Source organism: Sturnus vulgaris, chromosome W (assembly GCF_052056855.1).
Source record: "Sturnus vulgaris isolate bStuVul1 chromosome W, bStuVul1.hap1, whole genome shotgun sequence".
Lineage (NCBI taxonomy): Eukaryota > Metazoa > Chordata > Aves > Passeriformes > Sturnidae > Sturnus > Sturnus vulgaris.
The window spans coordinates 19,691,919-19,711,104 of record NC_142282.1 but is presented as its reverse complement, the minus strand read 5'-3'; the positions used below and the strand labels follow the sequence as shown (position 1 = coordinate 19,711,104).

General features: G+C 41.9%; 1 protein-coding gene across 12 annotated transcripts in view; it reads left to right on the top strand.

The window, feature by feature from the left end:
* LOC148220029 (transmembrane protein 161B-like) overlaps positions 1 to 19,186 on the top strand; it is a 169,575-nt gene that overhangs the window by 99,374 nt on the left and 51,015 nt on the right. For 10 of the 12 annotated variants that reach the window (XM_088155441.1, XM_088155439.1, XM_088155440.1 and 7 more), the window contains one exon: positions 17,250 to 17,347. The exons of 1 other annotated variant lie outside the window; for it this stretch is intronic. In XM_088155441.1, the coding sequence (XP_088011567.1) occupies positions 17,250 to 17,347 (98 nt within the window). Of the gene's footprint in view, positions 1 to 17,249; positions 17,348 to 19,186 lie in introns of those variants that run through there. One more of the 12 variants, XM_088155449.1, reaches the window with a different exon arrangement.

Sequence of the window (19,186 nt, the reverse complement as noted above, 5' to 3'; positions counted from 1 at the left end):
AGAACTCTGAGGGTGCCAAGGTGTATGATACTCCCAGCTGATGCCCAGCGCCGAGGTCAGTAACTGAAGCACCTTTGATGTAAAGTGCGTCCCCTGGTCTGAGTCTATTGCTCGAACCAGGCCATACCTTGGGATTATGTGTTCCAACAATATTTTGGCTACCACTTGTGATGTGGCCCTAGCTGCAGGGTATGCCTCTACCCAGTGGGTTAATTGGTCTACTCTCACTAGTAAGTATTTCCACCTTCCTATTTTTGGTAATTCTGTAAAATCTACTTGTATTCTTTCAAAGGGTCTGTAAGCAGTTTTCCCTCCTCCTGACGGACCTTGTCGCATACCTTTTTTATTAATTTTCTGACAAGTTAACCAACCCTGTACACTCTGCTTTGCAATATCAAAAATGCCGATGTGTCCAAAAAATTTTAAAAATTGGTCTGCTAGTGCTCTGGTTCCCCAATGTGTTTGTTGGTGTACTTGTTCAATAATTTGTCTGGCCTGGGTCTTAGGTAAAATTTCCCTGCCATCTGGTAAAACCCATTTGTTCTCATGCTGTTCTGCCTTTAATTTTTTTATCGCTTCTTTTTCCTGAGGAGTAAATAGCTTCTGTAATTCCTGGTTGGGGCTGAGGTCTTTAACTGTAGTACTTAATACAGAAAGTGGTTTTTGCTCCAATGCTGCTTTTTTTGCTTCTTTGTCAGCCAGATTATTCCCCCTTGTATGGTAGCTTGTTCCTTTTTGGTGCCTTCTTATATGGACCACAGCAATTTCAGTGGGGCCCCTAAGAGCCTCTAGTATTCTAACAATTAATTCTTGATGTATCAACCCCCGTCCTTGAGTGTTAATTAACCCCCTTTCTTCCCAAATTTTACCAAATGTGTGGACTATGCCATAGGCATACTTAGAATCCGTATATATCGTTCCTTTTTTACCTTCTAAATAAGATAATGCCCTATAAAGAGCAAATAGTTCACAAGCCTGAGCGGACCATGCTGCGTTTAAGGGTCCGGATTCTACTAATTTCAATTCTTCTCCTCCTACTATGGCATATCCCGATTTTCGTTTTCCTTCCACCACTCGAGAAGATCCATCTATAAACAATTTTACTCCATCCTTAAATTCAACTTCTCCCAAGTCAGGTCTAATTTTTGTTTGTAATTCTATAACATCCACACAATCATGTTCTAAATTTTCTCCTGGTTCCCCATATAGGAATTGTGCAGGACTTTGAGCAGTTGTTGTTTTTAGCTCCAAATCTGGGGAAGTGATTAGAATAGCTTCATATTTTAATATTCGGGCATCGGTTAACCATTTCTCAGCTTTTTGATTCAGAATTCCCCTTACGTTATGAGGGGTGTGGACCACTAGGGGTGCCCCGAAGGTAATTTTTTGGGCTTCTTCAATTAAAAGTGCTGTGGCCACTAGGACCTGGAGGCATGTGGGCCAACCCCGACTGACAGGGTCGAGCAGTTTAGAATAAAATCCCACTGGCTTTCGACTGCCTGCCCATTCCTGGGTGAGTACCCCATATGCTGTTTGATCAGAGGTATTTACAAATAACTGAAATGGTCTCTCCAAGTCTGGGAGACTGAGTACAGGGGCTTGAATTAAAGCATGTTTGACCTTTTCAAAACTTTTATCATCCTCTTCTGTCCATTTTAGGCAATTAGTGGTAAGTTTTTCATATAGAAATTTTACTTTCTCACTAAATCCTTCTATCCATTGGCGACAATATCCCAGCAATCCCAAAATTTTCCTCACTTCTTTTTTGGTTTTTGGAGGTCCCAGACTTAATATTCCAGAGATTCTATTAGGATCCAATTTCTTTTTCCCTTTACTTAGCCAATGTCCCAAATATTTTACTTCTGGTTCTGTGAACTGTAATTTGGCTTTGGATACCTTCAATCCCTGTTGTCCCAAAAAGTTTAAAAGTTTTATAGTCCCATTTCTAGTAGATTTCTTGTCCTTTCCTGCTATTAATAGATCATCTACATATTGTAACAATTTCACCCCGTCTGGTGACTCAAAAACTGCATTAATTCTTCTAGGGCTTGTCCAAAGAGATTAGGGGATTCTGTAAAGCCCTGAGGCAATACTGTCCAAGGGCAGTTGTTGTTTCCTGCCCTTATCAGGATCTTCCGATTCAAAGGCAAAGTAATCTCTACTACTTTCCTCTAATGGGCATGCCCAGAAGGCATCTTTTAGATCTATTACACTATACCAAGTGTAGTCAGGGGACAACTGGTTTAAGAGTGTGTAAGGGTTTGCTACTACGGGAAATTTGGTAACAGTTTGCTGATTTATAGCTCTCAAATCCTGTACCAATCTGTAATTCCCATCTGTCTTTTTGACAGGCAGAATAGGAGTATTATGTGGGGACATACATGGTTCCAAAGCCCCCTGTTGCAAAAGGTTTTCTATGAGAGGCTTAAGGCCCCGTCTCCCTTCCAGAGATATTGGATATTGACGAACTCGGATAGGCAAATCGGGATCAGTGATTTTCACTTTGATAGGTTTCATTTTTAACTTTCCTATTTCTCCAGGGATGTACCACACCTCAGGACATATTTGCTCCTCGTCCTTTTGAGTTAAAGCAAAAATTTTAAGCTGACCTTGGGATACTTCAATTTTCAAATCCAATGCTATTATTAAATCCCTCCCCAATAAATTATTTTCTGCCTCTGGCAGTAACACCAGATCTTTTAATTCAATTTTGGTTTGGGTCTCAATTTGCACATTTTTAATAATAGGGACCCGAAATGGTTCACCTTTTGCCCCAACCACGAGTGCTGTTTCTCTACTAGGTTTACACCCTTTTGGTAGGTGTTTAATTGTGTATTTTTTGGCTCCTGTATCTACTAAATATTCCACCTCCTCCCCCTGGCGACCAATCTTTAAATTTATCAAGGGCTCTTTGGATGGTATGGTCCCTAATACATACAGCCCCTGACACCCCTATTCATCTTCCTGAAACATTTTTTCATCCCGTATCCGTTCTTTACAATTTTTTCTTTATATGACCTTTCTTGTTACAGTAAAAGCAGGTTCGCCTTGGTGAATTATTTCCTGCTTCATTTCCTTGTTTTGGTGGGGGTTTTTGTGGTTTCCCTCCCCCTTTCTGCTGGGTTTCTTTCTGTGTTTCACGAACTGCAGCTATAAAGATTTTTGCTTTTGCTTTCTGCTTCTCTTCATCCCTCCTTACATAAACTTTTTGTGCTTCTCTTAGCAATTCTTGTAACCCTCGATCTTGCCAATCATCTAACTTTTCTAATTTCTTTCTAATATCTCCCCATGATCGAGCAACAAATTGGGTTTTGAGGAGTGCCTGACCCACTTGTGTGTCAGGGTCTATCCCGGAGTACATTTGGAGATCTTTCCTCAGCCGCTCCAACCAGTCAGTCGGGGATTCATCCTTTTTTTGTTGTTCACTAAAGGCTTTATTAATATTTTGTCCTTTAGGAACTGATTCTCGGATACCTTTAACGAGTATCCATCTTAAGTCCATCATATTCTGGCGATGGACATCATTCTGATTATCCCAGTTAGGATTATTTAGTGGCCATTTCTGGTCTCCCCTAGGTCCAATCTGATGCTCCCGGTCCCATACCCTCATTCCAGCCTGTCTGATCATTTCCCGTTCTTCCATGGTGAATAGGATACTTAATATAGATTGTAATTCCATCCAAGTATACATACTTGGTCCGAGGAATTGATCTAGTCTCTCTGATACCCCTATAGGATCTTTTAATAGTTTTCCCATTTCTTTTTTAAAGTTTCTCACTTCCCCTGTGTTTAAGGGAACATTTACAAATCCAATTAAGCCAGCCTGTTGTCCTGCTAATGGCACTTCCCTCAGGGGGTAAAGGCGAGCCTGTGTATTGTTATCTCCCTCCTCTCTGGTGATACAATCTCTCCTGGTATTCCTTTGACTGGAGGAGTTCTTAGAGCTATGGGAGTACTAGGAGGAGAAGTGGGTGCATGGGGGGGGGTCTCCTGTATTTTCTGTATTATACGGAGGTGGGAGATTATCGAGGGGTTCCCAGGTAACCTTTTTTTTATCTTCATCCTCTTTTTCTTTTAAAGTGTATATCAAGGATGGCTTGGACTATGCTGCCCACAGGGCAGCATACTCACATTCCTCTCTGTTAAATAGTTCTTTACGAGCCACATATGTGTTTAATGCCCGACAAATCCAACCCTCAAATGATCCGAACATGGGCCAGTATAGGTTATCTTTACGGATCATTTCTCTGGTCCATTCCACCATGCAATATTGAATCAATTTTTCTTTACTTTTTCCTCTGTATACCGCCCCTGTGTCCCAACATTTTAATATTACTCCCAAAGGGCTGCCTGGTGGTATTTCTGGCAACCTACTTGTCTTGTCTTTATTTTCCCGGTCCCCTTGTGGACCAAATGAACTTGAACCTCTTCGTGGGTCCCTGGGACTCAGAATTTTATTCCCTCTTTGTCCCATTTTTACCTCAAGGGACTGTCTTGAGGTGTTTGTACTCCCCCATGTGTTCCGCCCGAACCCCTGCCTCTCCTTGGGTCAGGATGGACTGGAACCTGCCTCTACCTGGGCTGGGATGGGAAAAGCAGCTTTTCCCTTCTCCCTCCGTGACTGGTGTGTTGCCATCTGCTTTTCTTTTCCTCCCCCTCTCCCCCTGCTCCCTTCCCGGGTCCTGCCTTTGCCTGGACTAGGATGGGAAGGACCTAGCCTCTACCTGGGCTAGGACAAGAAAATCAGTCTCTCCCTTTGTGCTCACTCGCTTCGTCCGGTCACCTGCCAGGTCCCTCGTGGGATGCTGGAAACGCGGATAGAAGGACTCCACTCTCGCTTCGCAGCAAAGGCCACGTCTCATTCTGACAAACACACAGTCATCCCCACCAAACCAGACAGATACTCACAGTCCGATGCTCCTGTCTGGGTCTTCGTCCACAGGAATAACGGGTGATTTTGCCGCGGTCTTCTGGGGAGATTTTCCTTGCTCAGTCTATATGGTGCAGTACGTCGATGGGTCCTGGGAATCACTGACAAACCGGGGCCACAGCAGTGGGGCACCTCCCCGAAATCGCAGTGCCTCTCAGGGCTCCAAGGACGTCCCGGGTTTCAGCACCAAATTGTTATAAATGAGAGACAAAAGTCTCCATACTCAGCAGAATTTTGGATTGCTTTATTTGATATAGAAAGAGCAAGCAGCGCGCTGGGGAACACGAGGGGTCACCGCCCACTCCACGCTCCACCGAACCTTGGTTTGCAGCCTCTTCTTATACTGTGGTTCCTCGTTGTAATCAATAATTTTTGGGGTTTTTTTGCTGTCATAATTTTGCCAGGTAAGCAGTGGTGGTCGAATAAACATCCTTACACAAATTCACAAAGCCTCTGGGCGATCATCAGTCACAGATAGCCATCTGGTCCTTGTAGATAACCACCAGAGAAGTTCTGGAAGTCTGGTCCTTGAGATAAGCAGTATTGATCAGACAAAGGTAGGAAGGGCTTTTTGGGAAGTCTGATTTCGCAAGCTGGTAGCCGATACAACTTATTTGAAAAACATAACATAATATAACGTAATGTAACATAATACAACATAATATAACATAACAAGGCGATTTTAAACAGAATTATTTAATCATATAATTTCCTTTATCTAGTGTCCATGCTTCACTTCAGAGCTTAGTATTCTGGTTTATGCAAACCCCAATGCTTTTGTGATTAACACGAATCTTTTATCAATTGTCACGTAACGAAAACCTTTACTTCTAAACAACTTCTTAAAAATATACCACATTAACTAAAAAGTAAGCCCTCAAAAACAATTATTTAAAAAGCTATAAGTCAAAAAAAGAGACTTTTAAACAATAATCAAATTTCCTTTCTTCCAAACAACTAATTCACGATAACCTAAAAGACAGAAAAAAAACTATTTCTTATAAAAAAGTCTCCATAACATAACAAAAAAAACTCCTCTCCCTAAGAAAACTTTAAAAAGGGTATTTTAAAAATAATAAACTGACTAATTTGTCTCTCTATGTTGTCAATTAAAAAGAGTATAAACGAAAAAATATTCTAAAAATTTTATTCTAATTCTTCTTATTTTTTATTTTAATTTCTATTAATAAACTTTTTCTTTATACCCTTTAAAGTATAAACCTACTTTACTTTTCTCCTAATATTATCTCACAACAAAAAATAAATAATTCTAAAAAATACACTAACAATTTAACCAACACTAAACCCACCACATAAATTAATACATTAGCAAAAAATCTCAAATTTGCAAACCAAAACCACTACACAAAATTTGTATTTTCACCCAATTTTCAAACTAAAACCACCACAGTAGTTCAGGAAACACTGTTCTTCCTCAGAATATTTAACTTTGGGTTGAGTTGGGCTAGTCTCAGCATTCTTCAACACTGAAAGCAGCCTGACCTACCCCTTCTCCATCCAGCACTTTTGCAACTAGAGTATTGTTTGAGCTGTTTTACCCCCACATGGACAGAGCATCCTGCTATATATTTCCAGTAAAGAGAGAGGGAAATGTTAATCCTGTTGCACAAGGCCACTGATGTAGAACTTCATCTTGATTACTGTGTACAGTTCTGACCGCCCGTGTTCCAGAAAAGCAAATTGACTCAAACAGGTGAAGAGAAGGACTGCTAGGATGATCCAGGAAGCAGAAAGCCTGTTTTACAAGAGGAGGCTGAAAGAGCTTGCCTTTTTTAACCTAGCAAAAAGAGTCCAAGAAGGATAGGCTAACTGTCTATCAACTTAAAGCTGGAAACAGATTTCTTATCTTCACTCATGAAGCTCTGGAACAGCCTCACCAGAAGTGTAACTGGGGCAAGAACCAAGACTGATCTTGAGGTTGTGGAGCTGGCTATATTTATGCAAGATTTCTGAACTGTAAATGTTTAAAACAAACAGTGACTTGCTTTTTTGTGAAATAGGTGGTTTCCTTTGGTCTTTTTTTTTTTTTTAATAATTCTTCCAATATAAACTGCTCTCTTAAAATTGCAACTTTTGTGTTAATTCATAAACTTCACATATAACCTGTTCATCATAAAATCAAAGATTTTTTTTTAAATTTCTTACTTAAGCTACATGAGTAGCAACCTTATTTGCCAAATGTTGGGCTTAAAAAAGTAAGCTTTTTCTTTAATATATAATTCTTCAAAATTACATTTGGCACAATATTCTTTAATATTCAGAAAGTCATTTTACCCAAGTTTTCTGTAACAAATTGAAGCAAAATTGTTAATACTATTTCAATTTACAGCTGTGAATTTGACCAGTGATAATTATTCATATTTAAAATAACTTCAGTTACATAACTATAAATTACGTTTCACCAATATGAGCCTTAAACAGGAAAACACAATTGCATTACCAAATAATATATGCAGTTTACACTGAATGCCTTTCCTCAACCTTGGCAGTCTTCTGCCATCCAAAGCATGCATATTCTCACTTTCACCAGGACAATCATATGCTCTCTGCTGTGTGAAAGTATGGCATAATGCGTCCTTATATACGTGTTTAAATTTTGTAATGGTGGAAAACTTTACTGTGAAGCTTGGTAGAAAACAGTATCACAGTTCACCTATTTGCATTGTCCTTTTCACTTGTTAAACTTTTTCATGTAATGTTTCAAATGTGCTATGTTTTTATGTCTAGACAGCCAAATTCTGTTAGTGTCATTTCATTATTATGATTGGGGTATTTGTCATAGTCCATAAATATCTAACCAAGAAAATACAGTTTGAATATGCATGTAGTTATTTGTAATAAGGTAAATTGTATTGACAGATGGATATGAAACTTCAAAGGGAATCAGGATGGTAATGTGGAGATTTAAATGCTGCTTTCTTTACTTTGCTAATATAAAATAACATGTATAATAACCTTAAGTTCCACTCAGTGGATATACCTCTTTGTTCTCTGAAGAAGCTGACTGTCAGGGCAGGCCCAAGACAAGAGACTGAGACATAAGATTCAAAGCATCTTGCAGGCAGTAGCTTGGTGAAGCTGAGCTCTGCCTGCTAATGTTTTATTAGCTCTCCTGATACCACAACAGTGGCAGCTGAAGACTTAATATTTACAGAAGATCATCTCATTTGAAAGGACATCTTTGTAACCCTGACACTATCTCCTGCCTTCACTCAGGGTGTGCCCCCACATCCAGTCAAACAAACTTAGCAGGATAATGGGTGCCCAGGAACCTCTAGGCCATGACCTACCCAATCAAATACTGCAAGGTACCTCAGAGTATCCTGGAATCCAAAATAGCCCAGACATAATATTCTCTCTGTCCCTGGACCATAACTGGAGATGGAGGTAGAGGTTGATGAGGTCTGATGACCACTGTGTCCTGGTGTCAGTGCATCATGACAGTGCTGAAGGACCTTACATGCGCAGTGGGTCGGCAGGGATATGCAGTCCTTCATCACAATACAGACAACCATCCTTCTCCTGCAAATTCTGTGAAGTATCCCTTGTCCAAAACTAATGGCCAAAGGATCTCCAGCCATCACCTGATGCTCAGAACTAAGGTACTGGCTGGCATAGCCACAAAAAAATTTTGCAGAGAGAAAAGTGAGAGGGTAGCAGATCTGCCTCAGTATCTCCTGCTGAGTCTTCCTGACATGACAGGGCATCTGCCCTGTCATTCTGTTTACTCAGCCTGTAGGTGACAATATATGGAAACTGAGAGCTAACAGTTGCCCAACAATTCAGCTGGGAGACAAGTACTTCAGATTCCTAAAATATTCCAAATTTCAATTGTAAGTCAGAACCAAAGGGAGTTCAGCAGGTTCCACAAGAAGGTACCTCCACTCAGCACATGCTTCCACGAGGGCCAACAGCTCTTCATCCCAGGCATTGTAATTCCTCTCTGTGGCAGTCGACTGGCAGGAGAAATAGGTATAAGAATGAAGCTGTCCATTCAGTGAATGACACTGAGAAAGTACTGTCACGACAGCACTGACGACAGAAGCATTTGCCTCCATCACAAAGGGATGACTGTTATCCAGGTGGGCCAAAACTGGGACCATCATAAATGCCTGCTTCAAGTTATCAAAGGCCCCCTGAACCTTGTATGTCCACTGTAAATGGACACCCTTATGAGTCAGTGCTCTGAGCGGAGCAACCTTTGAGCAAAATTCCAAGTAAAATGTCGATTAAAAATTAGCAAAGCCTAAAAAGCACTGCATACTACACACCACCAAGGAAGACTGCCAAAAAAGAAGGATATCAGTCTTTTTCATGACCATGCTCATGCCCTTGGGGGAAATTGACTGTCCCAAGAAGTCTGTATGCTGTTGGAGGAAGGCATACTTCAGCTTTGCATAAAGGCAGTGAAGCCAAAGCTGAGATCCTCTTGAATGTGAACATGTTCCTCCCACATCCTAACTAAAATGTCATAATTGTCCAACAAGTCACAGAAAACATTGGTGACAAAGCCCTGAAAGGTATCAGGGGCATTAGAGAGACCAAAAGGCATCACACAATACTCAGAATGGCCATATGTGCAAACAAAGGCCCTTTTTTACTTGTTGCCCTGATGAACACAAAAAAGATTATAAGCCACTTTAGTAAACCAGCATGCCCCCTGTAAATGCTCCAACAACTCTGGAATGAGAGAAAGGGGGATTGGGTTCTTGATGGCAATATCATTCGATCCCTGATGTGCCACACCTGGCCTCAAGCTCCTTCTTTACAAAATTTATAGTGGCATCAAGGAAGGGAAGTGGAATATTGAATAAAACTTCAGGCTAAACTGTCCTCAGTGTATCTTCAAGGTGTCAGGAAAATTAATCCATTATATCAGAGGTTTATGTCCAAAAAGGAGACAGAGGAGTCCTGTAACTCTATTTGAATAAAGGGAGAGGCCATAGGGCATTCTGCTGGGGTCTCTCAAGTTGTTGGAGGACGCAGCCTCCTTTCTATCCTAATTTCCTGGGTGCATTTCCCTCCCTCTCCCCATTGGCTGATGTACTTGAGAGGTACAGACTTCCCAAATCTCCTAATACAGACCCCCTTCAAATTTGCATCCCCCCTCTCCCCTCTTCTTTTTTCTTTGTGTTTCTGTTCTTTTGATTTAAGTCCAAGAATTTTACACAACCTTGGGTAAACAACAGTCTGTGTCAGTGGAATTTGTATGGAATTTATGGTTCCTCCCATTGCTTCTTTCACCTCTCCATATCTGGCCTTACCTACCATCAGGGCTGAAATAAATAAGGGCAAGGAGAGCAGCTCCCGTTTTAATGCCTTTATTGAGAAATAAGCTCTGGGTGGGAGCCTGACAGGTCACGTGCACCACCGCTGCTCCCAATGAACGATCCAGAGGAGGAGGAATTCAGCTTTGCTGTGCAGCAGAGCTGGGCCTTCTGTCCTCACAGGAGTCCCGCAGAAGACACTGGCTGGCTCGTAGTCTAGGGGTGTCATGTCGATCGGGTGCTGTTCAGGTCATGGTGACAAGGCAAGAGAGTCCTGGTTGGTGATTTCATCTTCTTCACTGTTTTCCTTACTTGGGAGTACCATTTTTAGTTTTCAATGTTATATTGGCTCGTTGTTTTTAGGGAATTTTTATTACTGAGTTGTGTCCCATAAGTACTTGCTGTTTTTTTATTTGCCAGGCATCATTTTAGGAGCAGTGAAGGCGTTACCCTACGGGGAGGGAAAGGGCATAAGGGCAAGGCAATTCCAGGGAGTGGGAATCAGAACAGAACAACAGCAACAATTAACATAAAAACAGGGTGTTTTCCACAGTTAACAAAACATTAACAGAACAAACAAGGGTCACAGTTTGTTTGTAAAGACACCTCCTTCTCATTCCTTTCAAAGGCCATCTCTGGCTGTGACAGAGGACAGATATAGCCTGAAGGGAGAAGAGCATCTGGGAACATCTCCATGGAACAATCGTACACTCAATGGAGAGATGGGGTGGGTGGGAGTATGTGCTGAGGTCTCTGCTAGCTTTTGCTCAAAAACGTCCAAAAAGCCCCTACATTCTAGAGGTATGGTCAGCACCACAGGCCAGCAGGTGGCTCGGGACAGTTGGTGGTGTCGACAAGGGACATCTGGTGGGCACTAGGGCCTGCTTGGTGCCCTGGCCAGCAACTGCAGCTGGCACCGGGATAAAGTGCTGTACCTCACTGGCTGCGGCGGAAGGGGGGAGATAGCAGCACTCCCTGGACTTCACCTACAGGAAAGTAAATTTGTCTCTGTGCCCAACCGACCACTGGATCATGCCAGATAAATCAAGGTGTGCCCAGGATGATTGGATAAAAGGGCATAGAGGGGACAGAAAAAGAAACAAACTCAGTAGGACAGCCACTGCAGGTTTCCCATCAGTAGCAAACTTAGGACAAGGGACATGTCGGCACTCCAATGCTGTACAAGCATTTTATTTACGGACTCTGCAGAAATTGTATTCCTACAAGAGCCAGAGTCCACTAGGGCCTGGGCAGCGACTGCTCTGCAATCTGGGAGCGGAAGCGAGGCCAACACCGACACCATGAGGAGCGGGGCACCTAGGCTAGCTCCATCTACGGAGGCAGCAACCACCCTTCCTGCACTGGCCAGAGCTGTTTTTTGACCCCACAATACCGGGTGTTGAAAAGGTCAATTCAGAAAACAGTGGAAAATCCCAACCCTTCCCATAGGCAGCCAAATCAACCTCTGCAGAGTCCTCAGCAGGAGGAGAATGGGACTGGGAAAACACTGCCACGATTTGCAATGGGGTCCACCTCACCACGTGCAGCAGGGCGTTGGTGGGCAAGGAGGACTCAGGGAGAAGCCACCCCAGTCTGAGCTTCCATCTCAGCCACATGGGCCCCATCCCCAGCACCGCCAGCATGGCGCTTGCCACCCCTCCTCCCCCCAAGCAGGGAGGGCACCGGGATGTAGCGTGGGCCCAAAACCGGAGCAAAACCAGACGAGTGCAAAAGCTGCTCCACTTCAGAAGCTTGTTTAGTGGCAACCTGCAAAATCGAGTGCCAGTCTTCGGGCTACCTCTGTAGGAACATCGCCAGCCAGGCCATGAATATAGAGGGGTAACAAAAGGTCATCCTCCTTAATTCAACTCCAACGACGAGTGCAGGATATCCGCGGTGTACTCTGCCACTCTGTCCCTTCTGGCGCAGACTGAGCAGGAGGTTAAAAAACCTGAATGGGACAAAAGAAAGCTGTCTTTCCCATGATCACCAGGAAAATCATTATCCCAACTGAAAAACACAATCTAGCTTCCTATTCTAAATTATAAGACATGCTTTTGTTTGTACCGTATTTCAAAGACTATTTAGTAGAACTAGAAAAGGCTAACAATGATGACTTGAAGTAAGACTTCCACTTAAGGAGGAGTAGGCTAAGATTTACTAGTCCAGGAACTGACTGAGAGATGGTTTTGCTAGAGGTATGTATCCACTTTGCAAAAAGGTGGATAGGGAGTAATGAACTTACCGCCATTATATACAAGGAGATGCTGAATTAAATTAAGTTTAAGCACTTTTTAATTGGGGATGTGAGAAACAAGGCTCACTCTTTAAAATTTTTAAAAGTTTAATAAGGGATAAAAGGGACAGTACAATGCTGGGTGCATGGCAAACTGCCAGAGGCACACCAGTTAGCTTAAAACAATTTTCTTATATATTTTTTCATTACATTGGTTAAATGCATATTCATGAAGATTATATATACTCAAACATTCTTCTGAGTTTACATGTTCTAGAAATTCTTTTGCTTGACTTGACCTTTGACTTGTCTTCACGCTATCTTGTAGATGAAATTCATATATTTTGTTTCTTCTCGAGGCTCTGTTCTGTTGTTTGACACTCCCTGATAACCTGAAGGGTCAGTAGTAAATCCCTCCTTGCATTTTTTCTTGGTGTTTATTTTCTTGGTTCTTTTCACTGTGTCTTGGTTTGAAAGACAGGTGTCTGCCAAGAAAGGCAGAAGCCTCTTTTTAAAATGGAGAATGTAAACTCCCTCCAAATTATTATAATTTTGAAATTAAGGAGCTCTCAAGCAAAGATATGAGAATAGGAATAACAGTTCTTTACTAGGAAAATTAAAATAGAAATACAGTATTACAGAGAACAAACCCAAAACACTGATGGAGTCAGAATACAACCTGACACCCTGTCAGTCAGGGTGTTGGTAGCAGTCCCATTAAATGGTGGCTGCAGTCCTCCTGGATGACAGATGTGGTTCAGTTGAAGCAGTGGTCCTGTAGAAGGTGCAGTTTTCCTCTGAAGGTCCAGCAATGATGTGGAAAGGTCCGGTTTTCCTCTGGGATCCAGTGGAAAAAGGCTGCCTTGGTCTTCCAGATCTCAGTTTTTATCTAGGTAGGAAAGGTTTGGCTCCTCTCCCTGGCTGGAGCATCTCCCAATGTGATGATGTAATTTTATCAGTCATACAGTGGGACCCAATGGCCCATTAACAGACGATATCTTCCTGGAGGAAGGATGGGTTGTGGAAAAGATAAAGAACACTGCCCCAGCTGGTTTTAACAGATGGTGATAGAATACATACTTTTGGTCACATCCTGTATTGCAACCTAAGACACGCTCTTATCATTCAGATAAGATACTTCACAAGTATATTGAATCAACATAGCTATTTCACACAATTATCTGAGTTATTCTTACCATTGATAGTTAGTTACACAAATAAAAGCATTTAACCTTATAATGCACAACACATAGTCTCTATTTTTAATATTTTGCGAAAGCCTAAGCTATAATATATACTTATCACACTACTATATATATAAACTACACAGTGCATTGGCTACAAAAGCTGACAAATTATATTAAAGCAGTTAAAAGTGTTTATAAATATTACTATATTTAAATCGTTGTGATTAATAATAGTTTACCAAAGCCAATATATAAATGCAAAAGTCAACAACTATATAGTTATTTATAACAGGGACACAAATTGTGGAACATGCTGCTACAAGATACTTTGAAGGCCAACAGATTTCAGACTGGTTTAGAAAGGTGTTCAACAAATTCATGTCACTTATTAAAAATGATGGCTTCAGGAGTTGCAATCCCTGGCTCAGGTAGTTCTCAAGTTGCTTAATGTTGGAAGCCAGGCAGGATTTAGCAGTGTGAGGATCAACCTTTGCTTGCCTTATTCTTTCCCCTTGTATAAGCGAATAGCAACCTAGCCTGATAAGAGTAAATGGATCTTTGTATGATTCTTTATGAAGCTTCTGTATACTGCTGTCATGCTGTGAAGGAGTGGTTAAAATCTGGAACAGAGCTTTGAACCCTTCCTCTGCATCACAGTGTATTTTGTTGCTTTGCCCAAAGAGAGCATGCAGGGTTATTATTTTAAAATTGTAATTTAGATTATAACTAATTAATACAGTGATACATTTTTGGGTTTCTTTTCATAAGTAGGATATTAATTGAAACAAGTTTCCTTTTAGATTAGAAAACTACCTTAAATTTGTCTGCCTGATGGCTAGTAGTACAGATCTTTCAAGGATCTAGGTTAGTCCAGCTCAGGTGACGCACTTGCTAAGCACCCTATTGTGACAAAAGGACCCAATGGTATTGTGAAAAATTTATATTTATTTTTTCCTAACAACTTTGATTATCTTCTGAAATCAATTATTTCTTGTTATTTCCAGTGAATGGTCAATAAATTAACACTCTCAAGTATGTCTTACTAATTTACTTACTTTCAATCCAAAGACACTAACACTTCTGTCTTTTAGTCTACTGGCCTAGACCTCGATTGAAAATTTTCCAGTTATCTTTGATTTCCTCCAGTGTATTTCTATGGCAGGGTGGAAATGTTCTGCATTGTACCTGTAGTCATATCAATAAACTGTTAAGGCTGGGGAACCAATTGGAACACTCGTCACAAAAATTCTTTAACGGACCCATGCCAACTGAGGAGAGAGGTTAGGATGCAAAGTATAGCATTATAAGAGTAAATATTTATTCATGCACATGAGGTGTCAGCCAAATTGGGGCACCCCAAATGTGGTTTTACACAGGGTTCTTAGACCTTTCAAGCATTCAGGTAGAACACAATTTGACTAGTCACTAACACCCACACTACTGATTACTGATCATAGGAAAACTTTGCAAAGCAACTATATTTCTGCAGGGTTCTTGCTACTTGTCTATTGATCCAGACATCCCTGGAGTCAGTCTTGCTATAGTTACTTATCTATGATTCCAGACGACTCTGGAAGGGTTTCAAAGACACATCAGAGGGACTAGGATGCACTGGTGTTATCTCAGTTGTCCAGGGTTATCCTTTATCCTTTATGAGAACACTCTGAGCTTCCAAGAAGCAAAGTCCTTATTTCCAGGGCTGGACTGTCCTTCAGTTTGTTTTACTTAAGGATGAACAATACCAAAGTCTCCAGTAAAATTCCACTACCTTATTACATCTGTCCTGGTTTAGGGCAAATGTGGGAGGAAATCTCTGAAGGGGTCCCTCTAGAAAGCAAATTCAAGAGGCCCCTCCCCCCACTGGTTCAGGAGACAAATCTCCTTGGAGAGAAGTGGAAAAAACTGTTTCTTTAACAAGCAAAGTACTCACAAACATGAAAAAATGAATATTAAACAATGAAACCTCTCTGTCTCGGTTTGAAAGACAGGTATTTCGCTAAGGAAAGGCGAGAACTCCTTTCCTGAGATGCAGAGTGCAAACCCCTCCCTTCTAATCATTATAGTTTCAAATCAGAGGCTTTCAGGCAGAAGATATGGGGATAGGAAAAACAGTTCTTTACTGATATCTAACAAGGCAAAACAGCAGAAACAACAACAGCTATAAAAATTGACAAAACAGAACAGTATAGCTCAGTTCCAGTCCCTTTTGGCCACAGACCCTCTCTCCCTGTGCTCAGTTACCGGTGGTGGGGGCAGGGCAGGTCACGCGCAGTCGAAGAGGGCTGGGTGATGGCAGCAGCCGCCCAGGTGTGAGAGGGATGGAGGAGCGACTCCCCCCTCACGGTGTTGGTCGTGGTGCTCGGAAGAGTGTCCGGAGGTACTAGGATGAAGTGGGAGAGGAGCAGAGCGGTGTTCGACGGCAGGGAACGTGGCTCTCGGTGCTGGGATGGCGGGGAAGATGCTAGATTGGAGCACTGGCCGTCCTCCCTTCACTCCACGAGCTAAGCGAGAGCGAGAAAGAGAGCCCAGCCTCCTGTCCCACCTTTCCTTTTCCACTCTCCCCCTATACCCCACCCCCCTGCGAGAGAAAACTATTGCTACTAAGGTGTAGCCACAAATACTTAGCATAACAATGGGAAAAATTCCACAGAAAGAAAAGGGAACAATTCAACCCCCAACACTCTCGTTCTGAAGAGATGGCAAATTCAGAAAGTCCTTCTGTAGATCAGAGAGAGACAGTCCTTTTCGTGGGTGTGTCCTCAGCTTTCTCTCAGTCTCTCCGGGGCTCGGGGCCTGTATCCTGGCTGCAGTGCAGCTTGGGGGCCCCCCGGACGATAGTCCTGGTGTTCCTGGACTGAAAAATAGCTGAACAGTTCCAAAAAATTTCTGGCCCCAGTTAACTAAAAAAACTAACTAAAAGCAAAGGAGAGCTGCAGACAGCACAGTCCGTGAGAAGGAATGCGGGGGAGCAAGTCCAGTTCCTGCAAACAAACTCCGCGCTTCTTCTCCCTCTCTTCGCTCTCGGAACCAGTCTTAAAGGTGCAGAACTTAATATCCAGCATAAACAGAACAGACGATTGGGGATACAAGCATCATAAAGTCACCCTAGGACAACATCACAGTGTATAATGTGATCTACTATATATATTAACAAAGTTAGTGTGCTTTCATACTATAAAGACTGATTGATATAATAGTTAGGAAAGGGAATTTTTGTATCACACCCTATAGCTTCCTTCCTGTCTGAACAGCGAAGCTTGCTTTCAGAGGAAACTGGTATGTTGAAGTAGATGGTGCCCACCAGATTCTGTCCTAATACATACTCAGGGCATAACATATAGATGACATTTAGACCTATATGTGTAATCACAGTAGTATTTAAGAGGCTTGCAAGGTAAAGATAATAATTATTGGCATAACTGGTTGTTTCTCAAGATATGTGCTTACTTGAATTAATGCTTTTACTTAGGTAGATGAAAATGTCTGTGCATGGGGGGAAAATGGTCTGCATACTATTTAAATTTGAAATGTTATTATATAATGAACAAGTTAGTTTTGTTGTGTCTGTGTGTGTTTTGTTTACTGCTTGTTTGTTTTTTTCTAAACAGAAAATATAACTGTCATATTGAAAACAAGCCCCTAACTATTCCAAAGGACATTGATTTTCATCTGGAAACAAAGTCTGTGACTGAAAGGGACACTATAGGTAAGAAAAAGTGGAAACAAACAACCGCATATTATATCAAATATATCCTGATGTTGTTTTCTATCAAGTGTTTATTTGCAATAAATACTGGAATATTTTTTCAGTAGATAATGAAAGAATAACAGTACAACTGATTATAACGAATGTGAGAGAAAAATTTAGGCCTAAATCTCTGTTGTTCCATGGGTGACATCTTAATAGCAGTATTAGAAAAATGATAAGTAGGTGAAATCCAGCATAAAGCACATCTACTGCAATAGGCATCCCTAGCAATATGAGACAACATCAAAAGGATCACATCACTCAGTGTCTTTGAAACATGTAAAAATAGCTTTGTACAAAAAAATGGTAACTGGCAGATGTTGAAACATACTTTCTGCTCTTCTAAAATAGGAAATGTACTGTAGCACCAAAATCTAGTTATTTCACCCACACCTCTGAAATTTTGAAGTAAAATATTTAGAAACCAAAAGTAACACCGCAGAAATGCACAGCATTTGTTTGAAAGTTAAGAGGCTTTTTTAGAAATGGTAATTTTTGACTCCTTAAACATGACCAATTTTTCTGTTTGTGGTTGGCTGACCTTGGCTGGATGCCAGCTACCCACCAAAGCTGGTCTATCGCTCCCCTCCTCAGCTGGACAGGGGAGACAAAGTATAACAAAAGGCTTATGGGTCAAGATAAGAACAGGGAAAGATTACTCACCAGTTACCATCATGGGCAAAACAGACTCGACTTGTAGAAATTGATTGTACTTGTTACCAATCAAATCAGAGTAGGATAATGAGAAATAAAATCAAATCTTAAAAACACCTTCCCCCTATGCCTCCCTTCCTACTGGGCTTAACTTTATTCCTGATTCTTTGCCTGCTCACTCCCAGCCGCACAGAGGAATGGGGGTTATGGTCAGTTCCTTACACATTGTTTCTGCCACTGCTTCCTCCTCAGGAGGACTCTTCACATTCTTCTTCTGCTCCAGTGTGGGGTCCTTTCCACAGGAGAAAGTCCTCCATGAACTTCTCCAGTGTAGGTCCCTTCCATAGTGTGCAGTCATTCAGGAACAGACTGCTCCAGCATAGGTACCCTGTGGGGTCACAAGTGCAATGCTCCAGTGGGGATTCCCCTTTCCATGGGTCTACAGGTCCTGCCACAAACCTGCTTCAACATGGACTACCCATGGGGTCACAGCCTCCTCTCAGGCATCCACCTGCTCTGGCGTGGGTCTCCTCCACAAGCTGCAGGTGGATCTCTGCTCCCCCGTTGATATCCATGGGCTGCAGGGGCACAGCTGCCTCACCACCATCTTCACCATGAACTACAAGGGGAATCTCAGCTCTGGTGCCTGGAGCACCTCCTGCCCCTCCTTCTCTACTGACCTTGGTGTCTGCAGAGTTGTTCCTCTCACATATTCTCACTCTTCTCTGGCTACAATGGTTTCTGCGCAATAGCTTTTTTCCTTTTTAATTATGTTATCACAGAGGTGTTACTGCCATCGCTGATTGTCTTGGCCTTGGTCAGTGGTGGGTCCATCTTGGAGCTGGCTGACATTGGCTCTGTTTGTGTGGTGGTGCATCCTGCCTGTAGTCCCCTTGATACCAAAACCTGGCCACACAAACCCAATAGAACATGTGATACATATTCTCCTCCTAGCCACATTTTTATAGGCATGCATTGTGTGCATATAGAGAGAGAGAGAAAGCAAGCAAGCAAACTTATGTTTTTTATGCTGAGCAGATGTTGCAGCTTAAATTATCCAGGACAGTGATGAAAAGATCTGTAACAGAAATGCACAACTTTTTAAAACTGGCATGTAAGCAAAGCATTCACAATTCTTAATTA